Below are 20,766 nucleotides of genomic sequence, written 5' to 3' on the forward strand. Positions count from 1 at the left end.
TGTGTGGACAGACTGTGAATAAAGTCATGTGACCATCCAGTGTCTAGAATGTTCTAAGAATGTTCCCTTTGGGTTCTTTGGATGTGGAAAAACAACAGTGGTGAACTTTAGGAAACTAACATGTGAATGGATTTGACATTCATTCTAGTTTACTTGTTGGTTTGGACACAGATTTCATTTAACTTGATGATCTGGAAGAAATCCAAGAATCTGGAAAAACTGTTCAGTAGCAGGAATTTCTGTCTGGAAGTTTGGATTGGAAGAGGATCTGGATCCACTTTAGGTCAGAGGATCTGGATCCACTTTAGGTCAGACGATCGGATCATTCATGAATCAGAATGGTTGTTAAATAAAGTTTTCCATGCGTAATGTTCATGCTTCCCTCGTCTTCATCAGAATTTCTCTTCAGATGTTCATAAGGACGTTAATCAAGTTCTGCTTTGTCCAGAACAGAACCCTCTGGTTCTGATTTGCTGGGTTCCTCACGGTGGGTGGAGGAGCTCAGCTCCACCCTGCTCCTCACCTCAAAGGTCAACAGGTCTCTCAGCCTTTCGGCCAATAAGAGTCCAGCTTCGACGTCAGCACCTGCACAGGGCCAATCAGGGTCTGCCAGTCTGGTCCTGGTCCGTTTTGGAGCCCGGAGTGCAGCTGACTGCGGCACAGACCGAGCGGTACCCGGGTGTTCACGCAGGCGCTGCGGGATGAACTGAGCATGGAAGTCTGACTCATGGAGTTCTGATAAGGCGGGATGGACACGCGGGGCGTGTGCGCACTCACGCTGCTGCTCGCGTGCGTGTGCCCGCTAATCTGCGGGGCCAGCTGGATGTAAGTACCTGTAGTTCAGGTGTTGTCCTCTGCGTCAGAAGCGCGCGCCTTAAACAGCTCCTGTCTTCTCCCTAAAGCGGGCCGGATCCACGCGGCCTGGTTTCATCCGTGGACGTGGACATGCGTCCAGTTGAACTACGCAGCTGTCAAACAATAATTCCCGTTTTACTGTTTCCACGCAAAAACGCGAGAATAGCAGCAGCCTTCAAAAAACTTTTCGTTGGTCCAATTCAGACAGACTCAATGTTTAGAATACTGATGTTCTGATGAACATTGAAAAATACAACTGAATTTATTAAATGGACTCATTTGTTACCTGCTCACTGAGGAACAAATCAGGATTTTCAGTCTTTTCTTTCATTTGTCGGGTTTTACTATAGAAGATAAATGAAGCAATAATCCAACAGAAACCTGCCCTTATGGAGTGACATTAATGAAAAAAGTTTCCATGTTCTATTTGCCTTTACTCTCTTTTTCTGTCTATTTCTCGTCCTTGACTTTCTTTTTCTTCCTTTTGAGTTTCTTTGATTCTGTTCTTTTCCCGTTTAGAAAATTTTAGCAACATTTTCCTCTCTTTACAGCCGCTCAGAAAACTATTTTTCATTTGACCACTTTTAAAAAAAAATCTCTATCAGTGTTTCCAGATAGTCATGGTTTTCTAGCCCAAAAGTTATTGAAAGGCCACCAGACCCAAGAAAAAACCATCCATGAATCATCCATTATTATTGACTTCTTCATTTGATCGAAAGTCTAACAGTCAGAGCAAAACAGGAAATGAATGGCTCCTGTTGAACTTCAGGTCAGATCTGAACACTAAATAAATGGCAAACATGAAATAATGAACTTATAAATGGGAAGGAACGACATGTGATAAGAATGTCAGGAAGGTTAGGTGTGACTGTGTGTGTGATTGTGACATACTGACCACCTGTCCAGGACGTCCCCAGCCTTCACCCACAAGTGGCCGTGATGGGCTCCAGCAGCCCCGTGACCCTGACAGGGAACAAACGGAAGAAGATGAAGGAATGATGAATTATCAGCGTGTGCTGGGTTAACTAAAAGTAGGGGTGTAGTCAGTTGCTCGCAATTACAGACAAGTTTGTTTCTAATCTTATTTTCAAGGGTTAGATTGGCACTTCTTTAAAGAAATTGCACCTGATTGCTGAAACCAATCAAGGTTTTAAGCATTTTTGCTATCAAAGACTAAAAATACCCAGTTTACATATGGATGCACCTTCAAGTTTTACTAATCTAGTGAAATAGCTGTTCAATCTCTGTAAAACACTTTGTGGCACTAAATATTTAAAATGTTATTTTATAGGACAGTTTATGTGCTTGAAATGTCTTTTTTTGGTTCTACAGTAGTTTCAGAGATCTCAGCCTAACTGCATTCCTAGTATCATTTTCAGCCTTTAGACATCTTAAACCTTCAGAAGACGCGCTTTTTAGCAGTAATCACAAAGTTTGACATTAAAGAGCGGGTGGAACCAACAAACCCTGGCTGCAGTGTGCAGACTGAGCCGTGGCTTAACGTGGGCGGGGTTAAACGCGTTGTGCTCGGCCCACGTATTCTTCTACGTCAAATGTAATTGCCGGTGTGGGTACCGGATGTTCTCGGGTTGCCGGATGTTCTCGGGGTCCTTCGGGGTCCTTCGACCAATGATGACGTCACACTATTTGATTGGCTGTAAGTTGCCACGACCAATGAGTTAACGTCGCTAAGTTTTTTTTAAAACTTTATTGACAATTGCGGTATCATACATTAACAATGACATTAACGTTAACAACGAACAATAACGATGTAATCAATATTGCCTCGAAGATCAGTCACCATTGCCAAACATAATATATTAACATAGAAAATAAAGAATAGAGGGGAAAAAAGAAACAATGAACATAACACACAAATAAATAAAAACATAAGTAAAATAAAATAAAGGAACATAGAAAAAATCTAAGTAGTCTAATACTAGTTAAGTTAGGGGTACTCGTGAAGTTTGTATTTCTGAACAAAACTAAGCAATTTCAAGCCATTCTTCTTTTTCCTATAATGAAGTGATTGAAAGCAAAAACAGAGCTCTTTATTAAATGTTATAAAAGTGGTTTGGTCTTCAAAACTTGACCTCACCAAGATGGCGGTGCTCTCCTCCCATGAGGAACCACGTGATGTCTCCTCTAGTGATATAACTCATTGGAAGGACCCTGAAGGACCCCGAGAACATCCGGCAACCCGAGAACATCCGGTACCCACACCGTATTTTTTCGCATTTTCTAAGTTTTCACGTTCACTATCGCCACCTACTGGATTCTGGAGGGTATCCTGAGATGAATAAATTAAGGCTTCTTCAGGAAAAGATCAGTTATTTTGATTTTAGCATATGTGCTCTCCTGCTTTAGGAGTTTAATTTTTAGTTTTAAAAAAACAGCCCTTTTTATTTATGGCTACAGAAGTGCTTCTCAATTATATTTTGCAAGGCCCCCCCAGGAAAAGAAAATGTCCCCCCCCCCCCCCCCCCACACACACACTTGCAGCGGAAGTAAGATCAGAGAATAAGGAATAAGATCAGTATCTATAGAAATTGTGTAAGTATACCTGAAATTGTATCTTTTAACATTAACAAAACATCTTTATAAATCCACATTCATCAAATATGAACTTTATTTAGCCACAGAAACCCTGTTCTCGTCTAAAACAGAAAAGAAGCTTAAAGTGCCTGAAATAAAATAATTTGTCATTCCTCATTTAAACTAGAAACATTTTGACCAACTGAACCATTTGATGCTGAAAAAAATAATTCAATCAATAAATAATATTAAATCTGAAACATTAACACAGCAGCACCAATATACACTGACCAAAAATATAAACGCAACACTTTTGTTATTGCTCCCATTTTTATGGTATGAACTCAAAGATGTGAAACATTTTCCACAAACACAAAATAACCAGTTCTCTGAAATATTGTTCACAAATCTGTCTAAATCTGTGATAGTGAGCACTTCTCCTTTGCCAAGACAATCCATCCCACCTCACAGGTGTGCCATATAAAGATGCTGATTAGACAGCATGATTATTGCAATTCAATTCAATTCAATTTTATTTGTATAGCCCAAAATCACAACAACAGTCGTCTCGATGGGCTTCGAAGTAAAACATGAAATCAAAAGGATCACGAATACAAAGAGTTCAATAGGAAAATACTAAAATGAACTAACAAACTGACTAAGCTATACTGGCATCCCTGCCCTTAGACCCCCCTTCGCGGTAAGGAAAAACTCCCAAAAAAAACGGATTCCGGAAAAAACGAAGAAACCTCAGGGGTATCCACATGAAGGAGGGATCCTCCCCCAGGACGGACAGGCGATTTACCAGAACTCTTAGAGAAGAATTAACTTATCTAAATCTACAACTACATATATAAAGTCCAGCAGACAAGCTTCATCCAGCCGTGGTTATCGGGACAGTCAAAGGCGCGAGTCGAGCCGGAGACAGGAACCACAGGAGCAGACAGGAGCAGGAGCAGAGATGAGGTAAACGGTCAGGAACAGGAGCACGGATGAACCAACTGGAGTCTGGAAGCACTCCCACTCCCCAGGAGGGGAGAGGAAAAGAGGGACAATACATGAATCGCACTGTACCAAACAGAGGCATGGAGAACTAAATGATAAATTATGATCAAGAATAGAGAAGAGGAAGGGTAGAAGTAAAAACAGGAAAGAGGACAGAACCCCAGTGCACCATAGTTACCCCAGCTTCAACTTCTAGCAGCTAACAATTAATTGTTTAATTAAAACTAATTAAGTTTAATTTAAACACACTAACATTAAGTTAAATAATCTCTGAATACTAACTAGTCTGACAATAAGCCTGTCCAAAGAGGAATGTTTTCAGTCTAGCTTTGAATGTAGAAACTGAGTCGGCCTCTCTTACATGAGCTGGGAGTTTATTCCATAAGACAGGGGCTTAGTGGCTAAACGCTCTACCTCCAACCGTACTTTTACTAATTCTAGGAACCACAAGCAGTCCTGCATTTAGTGAGTGAAGTGTTCTGATTGGATGTTAAGGGACTATGAGGTCCTTAATATAGGACGGGGCCATTCCATGTAAGGCCTTATAGGTTAACAGGAGGATCTTGAACTTAATTCTAGAATCAACTGGGAGCCAATGGAGTGAAACTAACACAGGAGTGATGTGATCTCTTCTGCTAGTTCCAGCTAACAATCTAGCTGCTGCGTTCTGAACAAGCTGGAGACTTCTTAAGGAACTCTTAGGACACGCTGCTAACAAGGAGTTACAGTAATCCAGCCTAGACGGAACAAATGCATGGATGAGTTTTTCAGCATCACTCTTAGAAAGTATATTTCTGATCTTAGCAATATTCCGCAGGTGAAACACAGGTGTGCCTTAGACTGGCCACTAGAAAAGGCCACTCTGAAATCTTCAGTTTTGTTTTATTGAGGGGGTCAGGGGACTCAGACAACCAGTCAGTATCTGGTGTGACCACCATTTGCCTCCATGAAGTGCGACACATCTCCTTCGCATAGAGTTGATCAGGTTGTCTATTGTGGCCTGTGGAATGCTGGTCCACTCTTCTTCAATGGCTGTGCGAAGCTGCTGGATATTGGCAGGAACTGGAACACGCTGTCTTACATGCCAATCCAGAGCATCCCAAACACGCTCAATGGGTGACATGTCCGGTGAGGATGCTGGCCATGCAAGAACTGGGATGTTTTCAGCTTCCAAGAATTGTGTACAGATCCTTGCAACATGGGGCCGTGCATTATAATGCTGCAACATGAGGTGATGTTGTTGGATGTACGGCACAACAATGGGCCCCAGGATCTCGTCACGGTATCTCTGTGTATTCAAAATGCCATCAATGAAATGCACCTGTGTTCTTCTTTGTGCAGAAATTCTGTGGTTATGCAAACCGATTGTTTCAGCAGCTGTCCGAGTAGCTGGTCTCAGATTATCTTGGAGGTGGACATGCTGGATGTGGAGGTCTTGGGCTGGTGTGGTTACACATGATCTGCGGTTGTGAGGCCGGTTGGATCTGCTGCCAAGTTCTCGGAAACGCCTTTGGAGACGGCTTATGGTGGAGAAATGGACATTCAATTCCCTAGCAACAGCTCTGGTGGACATTCCTGCTATCAGCATGCCAATTGCACGCTCCCTCAAAACTTGCAACATCTGTGGCACTGTACTGTGTGATACAACTGAAGATTTCAGAGTGGTCTTTTCTTGTGGCCAGTCTAAGGCACACCTGTGCAATAATCATGCTGTCTAATCAGCATCTTGATATGGCACACCTGTGAGGTGGGATGGATTGTCTTGGCAAAGGAGAAGTGCTCACTATCACAGATTTAGACAGATTTGTGAACAATATTTCAGAGAACTGGTTATTTTGTGTCTGTGGAAAATGTTTCACATCTTTGAGTTCATACCATAAAAAATGGGAGCAATAACAAAAGTGTTGCGTTTATATTTTTGGTCAGTGTATTTAACGTTTTAGTTTGAAGAAATAGATAAAAAACATTGTTCTGATTGTTTTTCTAAATAATGATAGTTTATTTCTTATGTCATAAAGTGCAGCTGTTTTCCTGCATTACCTGCTGTCTTTATGTCAAATACTGACACCAACTAAACAACAGGCAGAGAAAGAAAACATTGATGGAAAATAAAGACACGTCATCAAAATGTCTGCAATAGTTCATAAAGAATGACATTATTAGCATGAGCTGAGTCATCTAAAGGCACGCGGTGATCCTGGTGTTGGGCAACAGTAGTTTAGAGCAATGAACAGCTTGCAGCTCTCTGTGTGCTCCGTTACACCTTCAGCCTGAGCCCACTACCCCTCCCCTCTCGTTCTCACACACGCGTGTGATAGGAGCAGCTGCAGGGACGGCAGTTCACAGTTTCAGGCTGTTACAAACTCTGTCATATAACAGATAAAAGTAAACCAATAGACCATGTTCACTTATGAAAGACACAAATATTAAATCAATTATAAGCACTTTAATTTAATAATTTAATTTAATTGGCTAATGTTAGGGTAGAAGATGTCCATGACAGAGTGAGGTGGAAAACGATGATTCGCTGTGGCGACCCCTGATGGGAAAAGCCGAAAGAGAAAGAAGAAGATAAGCACTTTAATCTGGATCTTTTTAAATCGTTTTTTTCCACAATAAATTGACTATTTGATACCAGACATGATATGTTGTCATGGAAACGGCTACAGAACAGCAGAGGAAGGAGGTCTATACTGTATTCTAGAAATCATGAACACAAAGCATCATTTTAGAGGGACAATCCACCTTTTCCTGCTTCTTCTTCTTCAGTCTAAACCGTTCTGTTCCTCCGCGTGTCTCAACTCATGATGTCTTCAAAATGACCAAATTCACTAAACTGGTTAAAAGAAACTTTAAAATTACTCCTGTCTTTTCCTGCTGGGATGTCAACATTTGTTTTATGGTATTAAATTTTAGTGGTGAATATTTTTCCTTCATTTTTTTTTGACGGGTTGAATTAGAGACTCTGGACTGGATGTTTTGGTGGTTTTGGTCGTGTAAAAGTAAAGGTTGGATGTCAGTCTAACAAAAAAACGTCATAACTTTATTACTGCGATGTCATGAGTTAAAATGAAAAGGCAGCAATTATTAGGTTTGATTGAAATGTTAGAATAATTAATTACAGGTCATGATTAATTAATCGCACAAAAAATCAGAATAAAAACGGGACACTGCCCAATCCGGCAACACTGCCTCTCCTTTCAGACAACTTTTTGTGAGCTGCGGCGATCTGATTAGGGCTGTGACGATAACCACATCACCGCGGTGATGACCTCATCACCGAACTTTTTTTTGCGCACTTTTTTTTCTCCTTTTTGCATATGGTGCGTGTTTGGAACTATAATAAACACATTAACCGCATTCATCTTTGCGGATAATTTCCTTTTTCTGCTAGTCCTGTGTTCAGACTTTCCTTCTTTCTTTCAGACTTGTCTCCTTTTCTCCCACCGCGCCTGTCACTCTCTCTAGTAGGCGTGCGCTCTCACTAGTAGTGTCTGCCTTTGCGCTGCACGTGGCACGCAGCTCCCTTTACACACAAACAGGCGCGCGCTTTCAGAAGCACACACACATTCTACAACAGAAGTTTCCGTCTCGCAAGGAAATACGACAAATTTACTGCTTTCTAATTATTAATTTCCATTGTATTCATTTCCATTACAAGCTGCGTGCGTTCTTCAGTGCGCAACACGGCCGCCCACCGGAGGATTTTGTGTTGGGGGGACAACAGTAATACCCCCCCGTATTACTGTTGTCCTTCACTCTGTAACACCAAACATGAACGCGCGCTGTTAGATTTCCATGGAAATCACTACATGTTTTGTGTGGGAACTATTTTTTGCAGCGTAACGTTACGTATCTGTATCAGTGTTGCCAGATTGGGCGGTTTTCCGCCCAATTGGGCGGTTTTTGTTCTAAATTTGCGGGTAAAAATGGCTTTGGGCGGGTATGCATAATTTGGGCGGTTTTAGGGTCTGTTCGGCGGGTTTTTCCCCCTCATGAATATATAATAGCGGACTACGTTAGGCTGGGTGGCTGTTGAAGTCTTATGTTCTGAAGCTCCGTGAACGCACCAGGTAGAGACGCTTAATGGGTTCTGTCATCTAACCCAGTGTTTTTCAACCAGTGTGCCGTGGGAGATGGTCAAGTGTGCCGTGAGAAATTGCCCTCATTAACTGATCTAAAAGCAATTACCATCTCCAGGAAATCAGCTCTGTGTTCATCCAAACAGGCCCTGATAAAACACTGAAAAGTTAAGAATATGAAATATCATAAAATTATTTTTTCTTTGTGTTTATATGATTCTATTAAAGACATTTTGATAAGAATAACGGGGTACCGCGATTTAGCTGCAGCTATAACTGTGCAAGGAAAAGTCCCGCCCCTTTAACTGTCTCCACCAATCATTCTTGAAGGCTTAATCACATGTCATCAGTCTGACCAATCAGAAGTGGTTAAAGTATTCACTTCCTTGTTTCGATTTAGCGCAAAAAAGTCTCTCAGTTCTAACAAAAATACCAGCTAAAGCTCGTCTTTAGCGGTGTAGCTTTCCACAGAATCTGGTATCAGACTGGAACAAGTGAACAAAACCATGAAGCTCAAAGACGCTGGTCTTTCTGCGGTCGGCGGATTACGGGCACTACATCTCCCATGATGCAGTAAAGTGACTGTCTTAGTGTACAATAAGTCTCTTCTCTTAACGTCTTAAAACAACGAACACACATCAAACAGTTTTTGAATCTTTTGACTTAATTTTTAATACATCTTTTAGAAAAAACAGCTGCAGCTTCCAGCGTTTTCTGCAACAATTATCACAAAAATGCATGTGAGATTGTGGAGGGACTGTAGATCAATACAGACTGAGCTTTTTCTTTTTTTTTATTTATCTATTTTTTTGGATGCTGGTGTGCCGCGGGATTTTTGTCAAGGTTAAAGTGTGCCGTGGCTCAAAAAAGGTTGAAAAACACTGATCTAACCTGTTGTTGGGGGTTTGCCGCCCCGCCCCTCCTCTTAGAAGTTGCGTTGTTTAAAGGTGACACCGCGGTCGCGTGTGGGCGGAGCTACGAGCTAACGTTATGGTCTCATCGCTGCATGTCTGTGTGTATCGATGCATGGTAGACACGGAGAATGTGGAGAGATCAGGTTTAATATTTTGGAGAGTTCTACTTGGTAATCATGTTTCCATGTTTGAGTTCATGAGATCGTCCCAGAAAGTCTCTGCTTCAACTCCCGCAGTGAAAGCTGCGTGTGAATCTGACGCCCGTGTTTCCATCTCTCTGACAGTTTGAAAAAATCTACAAAAGCTGTACATTGTTGTTTCTCCCAATCATAGATAGATAGATAGATAGATAGATAGATAGATAGATAGATAGACATTCACAAATCACAGATGTGAATGTGTAATTCATTTGACTTGATCTTATTTTTTGCCCCCCCCCCCCCCCGTTGGGCGGGTTTTTGCGGGGTCTGGCGGTTTTCAGATGACTTTTGGGCTGGAAAACTGTGACTCTATCTGGCAACACTGATCTGTATAAACAAAGGCGGAGCCTCCTGCCCCGCGTTCTTCATGGGTGTCAGGCTTCACGGCTACCAGAAAGGTGACAAAGTGTCTGCAGTCTGTTTATTACTGGACAATAAATAATATTCTGAGAAGATGTCTGTACCAGAGAGCACTGGTGAAACTTGCGTGCAGCTCCAGAGCGGTCCGCTGCAGAAGAATCAACACGCACCCCCAACACACGTGTGCGCACCTTCCTACTCCTACACAAGAGACGCTCCGCGCTCACACACACAGTCAATCTACAACACCTATAGTTAGTTCACCAGTTAGATATGTAGTTGTTAGTTGTTACTTTTATTTGTTAATAAAGAATAGTACGTTGTAATTGTATTTATTTCCGATGCGGCCGCCGGGGGATTTTGTGGGTTTTGTTTTTTTTTGGGGGGGGGGGCTGCGGTTAACCGCGACACCGCGCCCCCTGGTGGTTCATCACCGCGGTGATGAAAAATTCTACACCGTCACAGCTCTAGATCTGATCCCAAAATATCCATTTTGTCCACGTTTTCAAACTGCTGAAAAAGTTTCTACTTTCAGTTTTCAAAGAAAAGAAGGAAAAAAAAACAACAATATTAAGAGCTCCTAGAAAATAAGAATGCCACAGGAAAAGCCAACTTTTCATACAAAAACCCAGAGATGACGACACATGACCACGAATACGCCATGGAAGTATCCTCGCTGTGTACTAATAGAAAACCCCCGGTTACACCCACCAAACCCTCCGTTCCACCTAACAAGGTTAGAATTCTCCACCAAAATTGAAAGCTTATCAAAATTCATATATCCCATCTATTCTATAGGTTTCCCTAAACAAGCCATTCAATCTATTAATCAAATCATTGTTAACTTCATATGGAAAAAGAAAACACACTATGTTAAACAAGGTACTCTAACTAAAAAAGACCAGGATGGACGTCTACAAGACATAGAATTTCACAGCCTTAATGGCACCTTAAAAATAAACTGGTTAAAATGATTTATTAAAAATCAAAACAGTATTTGGTTTATTGTTCCTAATGAAATATGTTCCAGCCAGGAATCACATTTTTACTCAGTTGTGATTTCAACATTAAGAAACTTCCCATTCAAGTTCTCCTGTAATGAAAACTCATTTCTAAACATTATTCCAGTCCAGACAACACTCCTCTATGGAACTGCAGATACATCAGTATTAGAAACAAAATGGAATTTGGTCATTAATGCATCTACTTAATGACGATGCCACTCTCATGTCTATGGATGATTTCACAGCTAAATATGGTTCACTAACGAATAGAAAAGATATTGAAAACATTATTAAGGCCATTCCTCAAAATGTTGTTAATCAGTTTCTGATCTGTTTCATAATGACATCTACAGACGTCCTACTGTCCCCAAGCTTCTGATTAATGGACACAACATAGCGACGTCCAAACCCCCAAACTATCAAATCAGAGAATATTTGAATGAAACATCTTTTCCCTACATCTTATTATCTAATTATATAACAAAAATATTTTAATAATTCAGATAAGAAACAAATAGGAACTAAATATTTCAAACCCCCCATCCCTCCTAAAGCCAATTCCACTTTAAAACCTTTTCAGGTATTTACCCTTCCAAGGAATTATTAAGAAAACGGTTTGGTATTCCTGAAAACTGTTGTTCTTTTTGTCATGATGACATTGAAACAACTGAGCATCTTTTCTTTGAGTATTTTGACTCTAATGTCTTTTGGGATACATCAGGGGTGGTGAACACGCGGCTCTCGGCCAATAAGCACGCAGCTCTTTCCGTCTCATCATATTTTCTATATACTGTGCCTCATTTCATATTTTTTCCTCTTTAACTACACTCAAATCCATCAGAGGGTATTAAAAATAAAAAATAATAGCAGTAATTTGGCAGTGTGTGTTTGTTTTGCTCCTGACACATAAGTGACGCCGGTTACGCCCAATACCGGAAAAACCAAATAAGCATTTGATGTGCTGCAGACTGTTACCCTCATGGTCAAAATGAGTTCATTCAGAGTATAAAGATGAACACAGGACGTTTCTGGAAGAATGGAAAGATTCTTACTTTTTTACTAAAAAGAAAGACGTCATCATATTTATTATCATGAGCTTTTGGAAGCAGTAAAAATGTTCATGGCAGAAAAGAACTAAACGGATCCCGGAGAAAATGAAAAACTCTTCCTGATGTGACAGAAATTGTCTCCTTGATTAACAAGTTGAAGCTTTTCAAACATTCAAACGGTCATCATCCCACTTTCCTTCTTTGTGGAGCTCACAGCAGAAGCTGCAATCCAAATGAATAAAGCAGAACGTGACGCTGCTGCTGGACGGAAACTTGACTTTGTGGTTTGAGGACCTGCAGCAGAAACGACTGCAGATCACTTTTCTCATGGATCCTTTCATGCAGAGACTGACTGATGAGATCCCAGCTTGTCACTGATGAGGCAGCAAGAGAACCAGAGATGGTGGAGCTGAAATCTGTTTGTTACGTTTTGGAGAACAGAAAAATCCCAGTGTGTAAAAGAGCTGCTCTCAAGCTGCTGTCGATGTTCTCCTCAATGTCTGCCAGTCCCTGTTTATTACCTTGAAACAAGTGAAATCAAGGCATCGGTCCATTCTGACCGACACTCACGTAAAGGAACCGATCAGAGAGGCTACAACTGCCCTGGGGGTTAGCCCCGCCTTCAGCCCCTAAGAGTCATGGGAAGTGGGGAATCTTGGGTGTAAAACCATGAGTTAGGGAGCAATGAGCAGAAGTGAGGTCAATGCTATTTGACTGTTTGTAAGTGTATCCAATGACAGCTCTGCAATGCAGCCAATCATTCGGCAGCTCAGTGTTTGTACCACTGCTTCAGGGATGAACAAACTGACTCCTTACATTATTATAATATACATACAGAGAGTCAATCAATAAATTTTGAATAAAAGTCATAAAAGCAACATTGTTATACTGAAAGTCAAAATTAAATTTATGCTACACACATCCGGGGGGTATTCCAGAAAGCAGGTTATGCTAGTTACCATGGTAAGTTTGAGGCTAAGGAAGTTGATAACCTCAGCTTTCGGTTCCAAAAACAGAGGTATGTTTCAGGGTAGGTCAAGTTACCATGGCAACTCATGCTCTGAACATAACCTGGTCTGGAGCAGGTTTAGTTGAAGGTTAGTTTGTTTTCAGAGAGGTGAAGCAGCATGGCGTGTCCATTTGAAGATGATTTAGTGGATGAAGAAGCTCAGATAATACTTTTTCCACCATGAGAGGGTGATAAGACCACATATGGATGTTGGAAAGATAAACTTTATACTTTGATCTAACTTACTTATTTGCTTCAGTTAAGATAATTAAAAAATTTTTTTTGTTAAGTTAGCTTAAAAATAGCACGTAGTTTTCAGACATTTATTTTACTTTCATTCCAGTTAATTCAATGAAGTAGGTGTAACTTTGGTGCTGCTGTTAGATCGGCACCGCAAAGGATTGTGGGATACCATTTCCTTTGCCTTTCTGGACGGAATTGGATTTAAGTGTGGCTTTTTGACCAAATGTGTTTAGTCGTTTAGCTGTTTTACTGTGTTTTGTCGAGTTATTTTGCCCTACTTTGCTTACGTCTCTGCACCATGAGTGAGAGGGAGGGAGAGGATGATGAGTTTATATAGCACCCCTACCATGTACTGCTATAATGAGAATGTAGGAAAATTATTTAATCAATTTATACACTTCGTGCATTTTTTCCCCGTTCTTTTTATTGTTATAAAATTGAGTATATCTGCCGGCTCATACTTAGACATTTGAGAGTTCAAGAAATATAAATAATTAAGATGGAAAAAATATTAATTGAATTGGAGCAATATGACATTTAGTTAGATAAATATGTAAGTTTGACTTGTATAAACAATTATTGAGTTTTATAGATGTAAGAAATTAGGTTGAATAAATTTAACTCAATTATTTGTTACCAAAAGAAGTAATTCATAAACGGTGGCAAAATTGGATAAGTTTTATATATATATATATATATATATATATATATATATATATATATATATATATATATATATATATATATATATATATATATATATATATATATATATATATATATATATATATATATATATATATGCGTCACAAGGAAAATGGAAATAAGATCAGAAACTTGTGCGTTTACTTTGTCTGTTCTTCTACTCCAAGCAGAAACTCTTTCTTTTGCTGATGATGCAGCCGTGTTACTTTTTTGATGGACGTATTCTGTGCACGTGCATTAACCCAGGGTTACCAAGTGGAGCGTAATTACGATAACTCATATCCGGTCTTTTGGAACCGACATACCCAGAGTAAGCAAGTTCAGGCGGATTTCAGCCAGAGTTCAGGCTCAAAGTCAGACTAGTTTAAACATGCTTCCTGGAATACCCCCCAGAAATGTAATGTATTTCATGTGTTTATTGGGAATATGAATTATTCAGACACCAGGAGGATGCTCTGTCCAGATTTTTGTGTATTTGTTGGTGTAAGTGTCATTGAAAGAGGAATGTTGACATGCAAAGAATTACCAGTTAAATACTGTTGGATGAAAAGTGAAATATTCAGTTTTTATCGTCGTAAATCGGACTTCAGAGGAGTCGGTGGCTCACCACCATCTCACTTCCCTGAAACATCACTGAGTATTGCGTGTGCGTGTGTGTCTGCGTGTGCGTGCGTGCGTGTACGTCTTGGCAGGTCAGTGTGTGGTGTGGCTCTTTGACTCTCACAGTGAAAAAATTCGGCTCTTGGTGTCAAATTTGTTCGCCCCCCCCTCATTTACATTATTGGCTCTTCCTCAAAATTCCACGTTTAGCACTTTTCTATTAAGGACATCATATTGGGGGTTAATTAAGAAAACAAAAACACAGGATTTATTTGAAGTGTTTTAATTCTTTTGGGTAAATTCTATATACATAAATGTCGATTCCTTAAAATCAAATCATATTTTTTACATTTCATAAAGAACTCTGCTCATTTTTTTCATCCGTAAACTTCAAGGAAAATAAACTTGATATGGAACTTAGAAGTATCGTATGTAACTGCAGCTTTTTGAAAACCCCTAAGTTATTGATCATTACAATGCCCATGTAACCACTTCCTTTTATTTTATTCTTTTTTATTTAAGTTTGTATTTTTCTGTTTTATTGTATATATATATATATATATATATATATATATATATATTTAATTTAAATCTTTGTATTGTTGTTTACATTTTTCTATACCTGTTGTAATTGTAACTTGTTAAATTCCTTTTTTTCAACTAACACAATACTGTAAACCTTAAATGTTTTTTCAATAAAAAACAAAACAGAAACAGATAACATGTGAGTCTCCTGACTTCCTGTTGACTGGAATGTTCCATTGCTGCAGAGGGACAGGGGAGGACAAAAGACTTTCACGTCATCAGTTTTATGACAGTTTTTTTTATGACAGAGTTAAATAATGATGGGCGTAAAATTGAATATAGTTCAGATCTGTGAGCCATAAAAAAAGGAAAGAAACACATGAAAAGTTAGTAGGATTTCTATTATTTGAAGTCATTGGTATGTGTTGTAATGATTACTGTTGTAATAGATTACTGTAAGGTCCACCAGCGTCTTTCTTGTTGAGAAACCAGCGTTTTTCTCAAATATTGTACTTTTTCGTAACGCGGGACGTTTTAGACGTCAGTACCGCTTTTTACCGAAAACTGCATTTAAACGCCATCAAATAGGGAAATCTATTAGAAAAACATAAACAATCACTTGAGCAGAAGATAAACAATTTCTAGATTATTGATCATCTAACTTTGTTTCTACAGAATCAGATGGACACTCATGGTTTTAGATAGAAGAAGCTGTTGTTTGAAATATGATTTTCCGTGGGAAACCCTTCCTCTGCGAGGACGTTGCTCAAATGTTCTCAGGTGGAGCTCCTGCAGCAAATGTTGTTCAAGAAAGTCCTGCAGCTGCTGGTTCTACGCTCACGGCAGCTGCTGTTGTTTGCAGGGGGCTGGGCCTGACCTCGGCTGGAGTCCCAGAGCTGCCCGGCTGCAGGGGGCTGTCCTTGAGCGACCACCAGAGGGAGCTGTGCCTCAGAAAGCCCTTCCTGGTGCCCAGCTTACGAGATGGAGCTCGGCTGGCGGTGGCTGAGTGCCAGAACCAGTTCCGACACGAGCGCTGGAACTGCTCCACGTCCTCAGAACCGCCCTTGTTTGGGTACGAGCTCACAAGCGGTCAGTGCCTTTCTGTTCTGCTTGTAGCATGGAGTCATTTGTGTAACAAAAACTCAACCAACCGTTTTGGTCATCAGTGAAGATCACATGATTAGCTGGGTTTGCTCCGCCCCCTGTGGTAACTCACTGGGTTTCTGAGCAGCTCCAGAACTTCCTAACGGTCGTAGCAGCTGACGACTGAAAACACAGTCTAATGTTTAAAAGAAAGGATGCATAGTTTGTAAGAAGAGCCTGAAACCTGAGGTCAAGGTACTGAACTCTGGTGTGGTTCTGTAAGTGAGATGTCGATGGAGGAACAAGAACCCAACTGAGGAGGGTCAGTCTGACATCTAGCCCAGGTTGCTCAGAGAATCTTTGTCATTCAGACCTGCAAAGACGTGACGTTCCTCATGTCAGGTTCATCTGAGGACGCCTGAAGAGCTGTAGCTCAGACGTTCTTCTCTGTTCAGGAACCAAAGAAACCGCCTTCATCCACGCAGTGATGGCAGCTGGACTCGTGCACGCCATCACGCGGACCTGCAGCCAGGGCAACGTGTCTGAGTGTGGCTGTGACGCCCGGCTGCAGAGCGGGGGCTCCGTGACCGAGGGCTGGCACTGGGGGGGTTGCTCGGACCACATCCAGTATGGAACCTGGTTCAGTCGCAAGTTCATCGACAACCTGCCGAAGAACTCGTCTGCCAGGCGTGAGAGCTACACCCTGAGCACCATGAACCAGCACAACAGCGAGGCTGGACGTCAGGTCAGCTCCTCCACCCCCACATCCACCAATACCTGGCCTCCTATCTTCTCCACTCCAGTTTGATCGTCTTTCCGTGTCTTGTTGTCTCCACCTGTCCCCACCTGTCTGTATCTGTCCCCACCTGTCCCTAACTGTCTCTGTCTGTCTCCATCTGTCCCCACTATTCAACACCTGTCTCCAACTCTCCCTACCTGTCTACACCTGTCTCCATATGTCCCCACTCGTCCCTACCCTTCTCTATCTGTCTCTGCATGTCCCCACCTATCTCAACCTGTCACTACCTTTCTCCATCAGTCCCCACCTGTCTGTATCTGTCCCCACCTGTCCCTAACTGTCTCTGTCTGTCTCCATCTGTCCCCACTATTCAACACCTGTCTCCAACTCTCCCTACCTGTCTACACCTGTCTCCATATGTCCCCACTCGTCCCTACCCTTCTCTATCTGTCTCTGCATGTCCCCACCTATCTCAACCTGTCACTACCTTTCTCCATCAGTCCTCACCTGTCTTTACCTGTCCCCGCCTCTCCCCACCCATCCCCACTTCTCCCTGCCTGTCTCAACCTTTCCCTACCTGTCTCAATCTGTCCCCTCCTCTCCCCACTATCCTGCACCTGTCTCCACCTCTCCCTACCTGTCAACCATTTGTCTCCACCTGTCTCCATATGTCCCCACCCGTCCCCACCTGTCTCTACCTGTAACCAATATTCTCCATTCGGACACCATCTGTCCCCACCCTTCTCCACTTGTCCCCATCTGTCATCACCGATGTCTATCTGTTTCAACCTGTCCACCTGTCTTCATCTGTCTGTATCTGTCCCCACCTGTTTCTACCTTTCCCTACCTGTCTCCATCCGTCCCCACCTGTCCCCACTATTCTCCACCTGTCTCCAACTCTCCCTACCTGTAACCATCTGTCCCCACCCTTCCCCACTCGTCCCCGCCTGTCCCCACCTGTCTCCACCTGTCCCCACCCTTCCCTTCTCGTCCCCACCTGTTTCCATATTTCCCCACCTGTCTCTACCTTTCCCTTACTGTCTCCATCCTTCCTCACCTGTCCCCAATATTCTCCATTTGTGTCCATCTGTCTCCACCTGTTCCTACCTGTCTCCATCTTTCTCCACCTGTTCCTACCTGTCTCAACCTGTATCCACCTTTCCCTACCTGTCTCCACCCATCTCCACCTTTCTCTGCCTGTCTCCATCTGTCTCCACATGTCTCCACCTGTCTTAACCTGTCCCTACTTTTCTTCATCTGTCCTCACCTGTCTTTACCTGTCCCCGCCTCTCCCTACCCATCCCCACTAGTCCCCGCCTGTCTCAATCTTTCTTTACCTGTCTCCATCCGTCCCCACCTGTCCCCACTATTCTCCACCTGTCTCCAACTCTTTGTACCTCTCACCATCTGTCTCTACCCATCTCCATCTGTCCCCACCTTTCCCCACTCATCCCCCCCCATCCACCTGCCCCGCCTGTCTCCACCTATCTCCACATGTCTCAACCTTTCCCCACTTGTCCTTACCTGTCTCCATCTACCTCCATCTGACCCCATCTGTCTCCGCCTGTCTCTGCCTGTCCCTTTGTGCTAATGACCATGTTTAAGTGGTTTTGATGGAGAAAACTGTTCTGTATAGTTTAAGAGGGGGCCGGGTACAAATCTCAATTCTTGGGGGGCTGATGTCCAACCTGTTCTGCTCTTTCCTACTGCTCCTCCCTGGTGTCACAAAACAGATCCAGGTAATAAGTGGTGGTGCGAAAAGAACCTACTAGAATCAGCAGGACACAGTTTAGGAGGAACAATGTCTGTTTGGGGACTAATTAAGTCCTACACCCCCCACAGTAGCTCTGAGGTTCTACGCCTGGGACAGGTGGGTTCCAGATGTTTCACAGTTCTGTGCAATGTTTGTGTTTGCAGGCCATCGAGCAGACCATGTCTACCGACTGCCGCTGCCACGGCGTCTCTGGCTCCTGTGCCGTTAGGACCTGCTGGAGGATGATGGCGCCGTTTGAACGTGTAGGCACGTATCTGAAGGAGCGGTACGAGCGCAGCATCCAAGTTCCAAACCAGTCCAGGAAGAAGCCCCGAAGAAAGGAGCAGTCCCGGCCCGTAGACAAGTACCAGCTGGTCTACCTAAACAAATCACCCAACTACTGCGTGGAGGACAGGAGGCGGGGCATTGCCGGCACACAGGGGCGCCGCTGCAACCGCGCCTCTGCCGGGCCAGACAGCTGCAGCCTGTTGTGCTGCGGCCGCGGGTACAACACCCGTGTGGAGCGGCATGTGCAGCGCTGCGAGTGCAAGTTCGTGTGGTGCTGCTACGTGCGCTGCAGGCGCTGCGAAAGCATGAATGACATGCACACATGCAAGTGACCCTGACATGTGCACGCAGCTGCTGCTGTCACCATTTGATGATGTCACCTCCATGGGCTGGAGGTCAGATCCTGGACCAGTTCTTCAGAACCAAAACCATAACCATTATTTATGTGTACATATTGTTTTCTCAATGTGTGTGTCCTGCAGAGCAGACTCTACCGTGTTTTAAGACAACTTCAGAAATGACGTGTCAGTGATTACTACGCTCCACGAATAAAAGAATTCTGAATCTGATCTGTGAGAAGATCTTCCTTCCTCAGGAACATCCACAGCTACAGCAGCACTTTCTGCAGGAAACGCCTTAAGATCAGGAATGGACCAATGGCCAGTGAATGCAGCACAGCTGGAGGGGTAATTGAACAAAGCACTCCCAGTTGATTCTAGAATCAAGTTTAAGATCCTCCTGCTAACTTCTAAGACCTTACATGATATGGCCCCATCCTATATTGAGGCCCTCATAAAGCCTTACCACCACATATTTCTCCACAGAGAGAAGATGGTTTCATAAACCGGGCCAGGGCGGTCCATTTCCTTGCTTAGATTAATGCTATATTGTACTAATATTGCTATCCCAAAAATTTGAATATTCTATAATTATAATTACCCTAACTCATGTTTGAATTAAACTTAATAACAATAACAAGTTGAAGCTGGGGTAACTATGGTGCTCTGGGGTTCTCTCCTCTATTCTTGATCATTATTCATCATTTAGTTCTTCATGCCTCTGTTTGGTGCAGTGATTCAGGTACTGTCCCTCTGTCTCACTCCCCCAGAGGGTGATGGGGTGGGGTCAGAATGGGGGTGATTTCCTGTCGTTCCTCCATCCGCTCACTTTATCATCTGTCAGCAGACCTTCTGTTCTTTGTCTCTTTCTGATCTCCCATTCCAGCCGATAACACCCACCACCCCACCCCAGTCTGCTGGGGGTTCCGTCTCCACTGTTGCTTGGTACAGGAACCCTTCCATGGTAAATAGATCTTTTTCCTACCCAGAGTGCTTTGCAGACACAGCCGCCCCCCCCCACTGGCCCATACATGTCTCTGACCCAGAACCACCAATGCCAGCTGGTCTACCTGAACAGATCACCCAGCTCCTGCATGAAGGATAGGAGGCGGGGCATCGCTGGCACTCAAGGGAATTGAACATAATTAATCAGATGGGGCGGCCATGGTGCAAGGATAGAGTGGTCGACCCCTGATCAGAAGGTTGCAGGTTTGGTTCCCACCATGCGTGGGAGTGTCACTGGGCAAGACAGTGAACCCCATGTTGCTCTCGGTGGTGACATGTTGGTGCCAGAGTTCAGTGCAGAGCCGCCATTTGTGTGTTTATGGGTGAATAGGACTGAAAAGAGCTTTGAGCCTTCAATGAAGGTAGTGAAGCGCTACAGACGAATCCACCGTTTACCATCACAGTCCAATGTGTGAATGTAGCAAAGTCATGTGACCATCCAGTGTCTTAGAATGTTCTAGGAATGTTACCTAT

At 42.8% G+C, this 20,766-nt stretch overlaps 1 protein-coding gene across 1 annotated transcript; it reads left to right on the plus strand.

The window, feature by feature from the left end:
* Positions 1-217: 217 nt before the first annotated feature.
* On the plus strand, positions 218-19,518 carry wnt16 (Wnt family member 16). The gene is made up of 4 exons (XM_023952390.1): positions 218-825; positions 15,949-16,175; positions 16,625-16,914; positions 18,826-19,518. The coding sequence occupies exons 1-4, from the start codon at positions 749-751 to the stop codon at positions 19,279-19,281; spliced, it is 1,050 nt and encodes a 349-aa protein (XP_023808158.1). The 5' UTR covers positions 218-748; the 3' UTR covers positions 19,282-19,518.
* Positions 19,519-20,766: the final 1,248 nt, after the last annotated feature.

This window comes from Oryzias latipes, chromosome 23, assembly GCF_002234675.1.
Source record: "Oryzias latipes chromosome 23, ASM223467v1".
NCBI classification, from domain to species: Eukaryota; Metazoa; Chordata; class Actinopteri; order Beloniformes; family Adrianichthyidae; genus Oryzias; species Oryzias latipes.

Excerpts from the sequence above, each read along its gene's own strand:
- wnt16 (XM_023952390.1), top strand. The coding sequence starts at position 749 with ATGGACACGCGGGGCGTGTGCGCACTCACGCTGCTGCTCGCGTGCGTG. Across the intron at positions 826-15,948 it reads ATCTGCGGGGCCAGCTGGAT|GGGGCTGGGCCTGACCTCGG; the intron begins GTAAGTACCTGT and ends TGTTGTTTGCAG. Across the intron at positions 16,176-16,624 it reads TGGGTACGAGCTCACAAGCG|GAACCAAAGAAACCGCCTTC; the intron begins GTCAGTGCCTTT and ends TTCTCTGTTCAG.